The sequence below is a fragment of the Lethenteron reissneri genome, unplaced genomic scaffold (genome assembly GCF_015708825.2).
Source record: "Lethenteron reissneri isolate LAM-NWPU_2019-01 unplaced genomic scaffold, ASM1570882v1 scaffold_1558, whole genome shotgun sequence".
Taxonomy (NCBI): Eukaryota; Metazoa; Chordata; class Hyperoartia; order Petromyzontiformes; family Petromyzontidae; genus Lethenteron; species Lethenteron reissneri.
In genome coordinates this window covers 6489-14823 of record NW_026891287.1, presented here as the reverse complement: position 1 = coordinate 14823, position 8335 = coordinate 6489, and the positions used below count along the sequence as shown (strand labels likewise).

Sequence of the window (8335 nt, the reverse complement as noted above, 5' to 3'; positions counted from 1 at the left end):
TTTCTTGTTCATGTTTTTGTTTTTTTGTTTGTTGCGGTTGCACCCGATTCAAGAGCCAAATGGCTCACCTAATACATGAAAACTTGAAACTTGAGGCGTGTGGGGGTTGACCGAAGGTGACCCCCCCCCCCCCCCACCTCTTACACTGGTCAACGTGTGTCCACACTAGGACCTTCAAGTTCAAGTTCATGTATTAGGTGTGGCCCTGTGAGCCATTTGGCTCTTGAATCGGGTGCAACCTCAACAAACACAAAACAAAAACATGAACAAAAACATCTTAAAGTGAATATGTGACTGAGTGCAAACAGAAAATCCATGAAAAGACAGCAAAATATTGCAGAAAAAGCACCGTTACACCAACGCTGTGTGCAAAAATCCCAGTGGGATGCAATTCAAACAACAACAACAACAACCACAAGACAACTTAGATTAAGGCCATCAGTCTAACTCTGTACTACAACAAACAAACATGGCCAAACCAAAAAACTTTTCGAAAATCACCAAAATTAAGCCATAAAAGCAATGAAACAGTGATCATAGGAACTGTGACCGAATTTTCACAATAAACGACATAAACAACATGTACTACCAAACCCTGCAGCCATAGCTGGCTGCATGAGTCACTCCACAACAGTAGGAGCATCAACATTTTTCAATGCACCTTTAAGATCAGCACACTAAATCAAAACACAGATCATACTTCATGTAAGCTGACGTGCGTAGCGATCGCTGTCGTGGTGGAGTTGACCATATTTTTCTGGGATAATCCCTTTTGACTCCACACCAAGCTGTCTTTTTGTGCCATGTGTAGAGGTGTAATTGCGCATGGCTACGAATGTTGAGGTGTGATTATGCATGGCCACGGATGGCCAACAAACACAAGGGGCGGGGTTACGGCCGTACACAAGGGTGGCGCTAGCACCGACGTCCGCATGTGTATCCCCCACGGGCCCCCCCTCGGGGGCGAGTCCTATAAAAGGTGATGAGCTCGAGGGCTCGAGGTCGGGACTCAGCTTTAACCAGAGAAGACGGAAGACCAGCTAGTGTAGGCCCCAGAGCTCCCCTGGCTCGCTGTCCTTATAAGGGCCGACCAGGGCAAGCCGGTGGCGTGGCCCCGAGAGCCCAGACGAAGCTGGTCTGGTGACTCAGGGAGCCGGGATCCCAGCTTAACCAAGCTGGGACAGATAGCCTCCCCTAGTCCCGTAGTGGAGGAATTGGTATAGGTTAGAGGGGTTAGCTGTCGAGAATCCCTGTAGCCAAGTGACCTGTACAACTGTGTTGGTGTAATAAATAAGTGTGCCTCCGATCCTGTCGTCAAGCCTCCATATATACTTACTACATCTGGGGTCAGAAGTAAACGTCCAACGATGGACACACGAGGGACGACACGTACCAGGGAGTCGGAGATGGAAGACGCCGCGGCCGATTCTCCACCAGTGATGGCCGGGGTCGAATCGGAGCAGCCGGGGCCGAGTACGCCCGCGCCGCTACGACAGGAGGAGGGGGATGCGTCGGCCGAGGGACTCCGGCTGGCCCACTCCCGCCTGGCGGACCTGCTCTACGCCGCGGCCGCCGCGTTGGAGGAGATCACGCGGCTGGGGGCTGGAGGAGCAGCGCGGGTCGACGACGGCAGCCGGCGCGGGGCGACGTTTCCCGCCACCCCGACGCGGCTCGCGGTCAAATTTCCCGCCATCTCTACAGTACGAGCGGAGGGCGGGGCCGGCCCGCGTCACGTGTCTGCTGAGCGCCAAGCACAAGCCGTGACATCATCAACGCCGGCCGGCGCGTCAACATCAGAGCGACCGGCGATGCCATGTGCACGGCCCGCCCACACTGTATCATCGGCGGGGAGCGACGGAGAGCGTTCTGCGGCCACGGACGCCGCCTTACAACAGCGTCTGCCGCCTCTTAAAGAATTTGTCGGCGCTGACGGAGACTGGGGCGGCTTCAAGAGGCGGTTCATCGCTCATCAAGAGATGGCGAACTGGTCGGACGCCGAGGCTCTACGCGCGCTGCCAGCGATGCTGGACAACGACGCCCTGGCTACCCTCACCTCGGCGCCGAGGGAAAAGCGCGCCACTCTACACCTGGCGTTGCAGCTGCTGTCAGCCGTCTATGGGCCGCCTTCGGACTGCAGGCAGCTGTTCCACGATCGGAGTCGGGGCGCCAACGAGTCACCCCTGGCCTTCCGGACGGCTCTCCTGGCTCTGGCAAAGGCTGCTTTCCCAAGGATGGACGAGGAAGGAGTGGATGCCATGGTGGCTGAGAAGCTGCTGCTACTCGCTGACGAGCTGGACGTCAACGTCCTGGCTCAGGACGACGCGGAGATGTCGTCCCTGCTGGTCGCGCGCCACATCCACGGGGGCTTGCGGTCCCTGCGTCGGAAGGCGGCAAAGGGGGCGGCCGGCCATGCCATGGCGACCACCGCCCTCCCATCGGAGGAGGTCTGCGGGGTGGAGCGGCGAGGGGAATGGAGATCGGCGGCACCGCAGGCTCGGAATGGACCGAGCCGCCAGGAGCAGCCCAGGTCATCTGGGGCGCTCACACGCTGCTACAACTGTGGCCTGCAAGGCCACGTTGCGTCTGGATGCCGGGCTCCCCGTCAGCGCGGGGCGACACCTCGTCAGGACGCCACGCCGTCTCCTCCCAAGCTCCAGCAGAGAAATACGGCGAGTCGCGGCACCTCACACGTTTGGCCCACGCACACATCCGACACACACTCACGCGCTCAACTAAACAGGGCTCCAAACTCCCCGTCCGTCGCGCGCGATTGTTCGGTAATGCGGCGAGCGCTCCAACCGGGTCAGTGGTCGGAGCTCGCCCATCGTGTCGTTGCTGCGTCGGCGGGATCATCGGTCGTGGTCGGTCACATTGATGGGGTAGAGGTGCGGATTTTAATTGACACAGGGGCATCGGCGACCATTATATCTGATTTAATTTATAACATCCTTCCCGTTCAAAGTCGTCCCTTGCTCCCTGTTGACGTGCCGTGCTATGCCGCTAACGGAGGCTCTCTGGGCATTATTGGCCAAATCCGCGCCACTATCTGCATTGGAGACATTAAATTATCCGGCCCTGTTTTGGTTTCCTCCTCACTCGCGGTTCCGTGCCTGTTGGGGACGGATTTTCTGGCCAAAATGCCCATCCGTATCCTTATTGACCAAGGGTGCATTGAGCTCCCATCGGGCCGACGCGTTACATTTCTGTCTTCCCCCACCACGGAGCGTCGGGCGTTTGCCACCGTGCAGGCGCTCGTCACAAAAACTGTGCGCGTGCCTCCGGGGGCTCAGATGCTCGTCCCTCTTAGGTTGCGTCGGTCGTTTGATGCAGGGGTTGCGGATCGGGGGGTCTTGTTGGGTCCATCTCGGGCCGGGGTCAATGGACCCGATTTGCTCGCGGCTCAGACTATGGTGAGAGAGGATGGGGACCCCTTCATTGCAGTCCTTAATGTGGGATCGCGAACGGCCGTGGTTCCTCAAGGGACCGTGCTTGCACACGCAACGCCGGTGCCCTATGAGGAACCACTCGTGGGTCAGGTATCCACCGATCCTCCGTCGCGACCGCATTCGGACTCTGATGACGGATGGCTGGATGCGCTTTGCGCGGGTTCAGTGGACCTGTCTGACTCGCAGCGCGCGCAGCTGCGAGTTCTCCTGAGCGAATTTGCTGACGTTTTTAGTCAACACAAATTTGATATTGGTTGTACAAAATTGCTGCGACACCATATTGACACGGGTGACAGCGCGCCGATCCGCCAAAATCCCTTTCGGTTGAGTCCCGCCGAAAAGGATCATGTCAAATCGGCTGTTGATGACATGCTAGCCGCCGATATCATTTCCCCTTCCACCAGCCCGTGGGGCGCGCCGATCGTTTTGGTGAAAAAACACGACGGCTCACTGAGATTTTGTGTTGACTTTCGGCGTCTCAACAAAATCTCTGTGGCAGATGCGTACCCGCTTCCTCGGATGGATGAGTCGCTCGACGCCTTGGCCGGTGCGCGATTCTTTTCCACCCTTGATTTGCTATCTGGATTCTGGCAGCTTCCTCTGGATGACGAATCGAAACCTAAGACTGCTTTTCGTACACCGCAGGGCCTCTTCCAATTTAACCGTTTGCCGATGGGTTTACATTCTGCGCCGGCAACTTTTCAGCGGTTAATGGAATTGGTCTTGGCAGGTTTGCAATGGGATTCGTGTTTGATTTACTTAGACGATGTCATCGTCTTTAGCAAATCCTTCGAGGAACACCTCCAGAGGTTGCGTGCTGTTTTTCTCAAAATGCGGGCTGCCAATTTGAAATTTAAACCACAGAAGTGCCATTTACTCCGCGAATCGGTGCGATATTTGGGTCACATTGTTGGGCGCTCGGGGATATCCACTGATCCCGCCAAAACGGAATGCGTCAGCTCCTGGCCGACTCCCACCTCTGTGGGAGAGGTCAGGAGTTTCATTGGGTTCGCGTCGTATTATCGGCGATTTGTGGCTGACTTCGCTACGATTGCGAAACCATTGCATGCCTTGACGTCCAAGGGAGTCAGGTTTCATTGGGGGCCGGAGGAGGAGGCTGCTTTTCGCGCCCTCAGAAATGCTTTGGTGGGAGCTCCGCCGTTGAATTACCCGGATTTTTCACAACCCTTCTTGCTCGATACTGACGCAAGTAACACGGGCATCGGGAGTGTGCTGTCCCAGCTCATCGGGGGCGTAGAGCATGTGGTGGCTTACGGTAGTCGGGTACTGTCTCCAGCCGAACAGCGGTACTGCGTTACCCGTCGGGAATTATTGGCCATTGTTTATTTCATTCAGCAGTACCGCCCGTATCTGTACGGTCGGCGGTTCACCGTCCGTACAGATCATGCGGCCCTACAGTACGCCCTGCGGGTTCAACAACCATCGGGCCAGTTGTCTCGATGGTTGGAGATCCTCCAAGACTATGACTTTGTCACCACATATCGTAAGGGTGTCCGCCACACGAACGCTGACGCCCTGTCACGATTGCCACCCACTTCGGAGTGCGCGTGCCTGTTGGGTTCGGGGCGTTGTAGGCCCCCGAACGTCACCACCGATTCGGTCCTCGTGGCCGCTACCGATGCACCTTCGGCTTCGGGTCCTATCGAGCAAGAAGGGAGGGATTCGTTGCTGGGGTTGCCGGTCGCGGAATGGGGACGCCTCCAAATGGAGGACACCTCCCTCCTCGCTTTGCGCCGTCGCGTCGGGGGGGCTGGTCAGGGGGTGGAAAACGTTGACTCGTGGGGGTTGTTCCAGGGTCTTTTGATGCACTGGGATGGAAAAACCCGGCGCCAGCGGCTTGTGGTGCCTGCTGCTTTAAGGGGTAAGGTGGTATGGGCTGTTCATGAGCGGCTTCTGCACTTGGGGGTTCACAAGACCTTTGCCACGCTCCAGCTGGATTTCTTCTGGCCGGGCATGGAAAAGGACGTGGGGGATCTCTTGGGGTCATGCACGCAATGCGCGCAGAGGAAGCCGCCTGCGAGGGGGTCCAACCCTCCGCTGCAGTCCATAAAAGTTTCCCGGGTTAACGAGCTCGTCGCTCTGGACATACTTGGGCCATTTCCCGCTACGCCCAGGGGCAATAGGTATTTACTAACGGGGGTTGAATACTTCACGAGATGGCCTATGGCCTGGCCCCTGGCGAACCAGTCGGCAGCAGCCATCGCGGAGGCCTTTGTCCAGGGCTATGTCCTCGACAAAGGTGCTCCGGAACGGCTGCTTACTGACCAGGGTAGGAATTTTTCTGGTAAACTCCTACGTGAGGTGTGCGACCTCTTGGGTACGGAGAAGGTTCGGACCTCTCCGTATCACCCACAAACTGACGGGATGGTGGAACGGCTGCATCGGACCATCACGTCCATGCTGTCCCAGCAGGTGTCGGTATCCCAGACGGATTGGGACCTCCGCATAGCCGGTGTGTTGCAGGCCTACAGGATGGCTCCTCATGCGGCCACCGGATTTTCCCCTTTCTTTTTAATGTATGGGCGCGAAGTTAACCCCCCTGTGGCGACCCAGCTGAAGCTCTCGGCGCTCCCGGCGAAGTCTATTTTGTCCGAACACATTAAATTTAACATCGCTAAATTGTCTGAGGCGCGGGAAGCGGCCGTGCAAAATTCTGAACTCCGCCAGAAGGCGAACGAGAGGCTTCGGTTGGGGCGGGTGCAGGTGGTCAAATGGGAACCAGGGGACAGGGCGTGGTTGCACTGTCCTCAGGTGCCGCTGGCAACCTCGTCGAAATTGGTACGGCCGTGGCGGGGGCCAGTGGAGGTCGTGCAGGTTTTGCGGCCGCAATGTGTTCGCGTCAAATGGGGGAGGCGCCGGTGGTATGTGCACCCCTCAAGGTTAAAACCATTTGTCGCGCCGCCCCGTGGTTCACACACACACACGCATGGCCAAACGTGTGAGGGTGTCGCCGACTCCCCGTCGTCGCTGCACTCGCCTAACCTGACGCCAACTGTCCCGTCCCCAGGTGAAACAGGAGTGACGGGTCCACACCCACCAACCCCTCCCGGAGGGGTCGGGGGTCACTCGGCAGCGACGCCTGACTCTCTTGCACCCGGACCGTCAACAACCGTCACTGAGCGTGCCAGGACGGGCCCTTGTGACGGGCCCGCCGCGCGGACGCGCGCCAAAACGCGCAGACTATTGTGAGGTCGGCCGTTGGGGGGCCTTGCGGACAATGGGAGGGGTGGCGTCCGGAGTGTGTGTATATATGTTGGTTTTGGGGTATTTATTCGGGGGGGGTGCGTCGGGTTATTTTTTTTTCTTCTCTCTCTCTCTCTCTTCCTGTTGTTGTTCTTGTTAAGGTTCTCTTGTTCTTGTTAAAAATTACGCGAGGCACACACACGGGGTTTTTGTGAGGGATGCACCTTTATTCTGATTTTTTTTTTTTTGCAGCCAGGGACGGCTGCGAGCTGTACAGGGGGGGGTGATGTAGAGGTGTAATTGCGCATGGCTACGAATGTTGAGGTGTGATTATGCATGGCCACGGATGGCCAACAAACACAAGGGGCGGGGTTACGGCCGTACACAAGGGTGGCGCTAGCACCGACGTCCGCATGTGTATCCCCCACGGGCCCCCCCTCGGGGGCGAGTCCTATAAAAGGTGATGAGCTCGAGGGCTCGAGGTCGGGACTCAGCTTTAACCAGAGAAGACGGAAGACCAGCTAGTGTAGGCCCCAGAGCTCCCCTGGCTCGCTGTCCTTATAAGGGCCGACCAGGGCAAGCCGGTGGCGTGGCCCCGAGAGCCCAGACGAAGCTGGTCTGGTGACTCAGGGAGCCGGGATCCCAGCTTAACCAAGCTGGGACAGATAGCCTCCCCTAGTCCCGTAGTGGAGGAATTGGTATAGGTTAGAGGGGTTAGCTGTCGAGAATCCCTGTAGCCAAGTGACCTGTACAACTGTGTTGGTGTAATAAATAAGTGTGCCTCCGATCCTGTCGTCAAGCCTCCATATATACTTACTACACATGTATAAGGTGCTACATTCGTGAACGAATGCAATGAAAATCAGGTTGATTCACGAGAACAGCGTGTTCTTTTTCTGCCATAACAGAGAAAGAATATATATATAACGTGACACTTTGGCAGACTGGCCCAACTTTATTTATGCCCATAGGATAATGAAAGATAATAGGGTAAAACCTATTTTTATATTTTCACACACACTCACACACAGACCCATAGACTCACAGAGACCCACAGACTCACACAGAGACCCACAGACTCACACAGAGACCCACACTCCCACAGAGACCCACACTCACAGAGACCTACAGACTCACAGAGACCCACAGACTCACACACATACCCACAGACTCACAGAGACCCACAGACTCACACAGAGACCCACACTCACACAGAGACCCACAGACTCACAGAGACCCACAGACTCACACACAGACCCACAGAGACCCACAGACTCACACAGAGACCCATAGACTCACACAGAGACCCACACACTCACACACAGACCCACACACTCACACAGAGACCCACAGACTCACAGAGACCCACAGACTCACACGCAGACCCACAGAGACCCACAGACTCACACAGAGACCCATAGACTCACACAGAGACCCACACACTCACACACAGACCCACACACTCACACAGAGACCCACAGACTCACAGAGACCCACAGACTCACACAGAGACCCACACACTCACACACAGACCCACACACTCACACAGAGACCCATAGACTCACACAGAGACCCACACACTCACACACAGACCCACACACTCACACAGAGACCCACAGACTCACAGAGACCCACAGACTCACACAGAGACCCACACACTCACACACAGACCCACACACTCACAC

General features: G+C 56.6%; 1 protein-coding gene across 1 annotated transcript; it reads left to right on the top strand.

The window, feature by feature from the left end:
• Positions 1 to 1019: 1019 nt before the first annotated feature.
• On the top strand, positions 1020 to 7181 carry LOC133362632 (uncharacterized). The gene is made up of 2 exons (XM_061581548.1): positions 1020 to 2669; positions 6475 to 7181. The coding sequence occupies exons 1-2, from the start codon at positions 1368 to 1370 to the stop codon at positions 6487 to 6489; spliced, it is 1317 nt and encodes a 438-aa protein (XP_061437532.1). The 5' UTR covers positions 1020 to 1367; the 3' UTR covers positions 6490 to 7181.
• The last annotated feature ends 1154 nt before the right edge of the window (positions 7182 to 8335 follow it).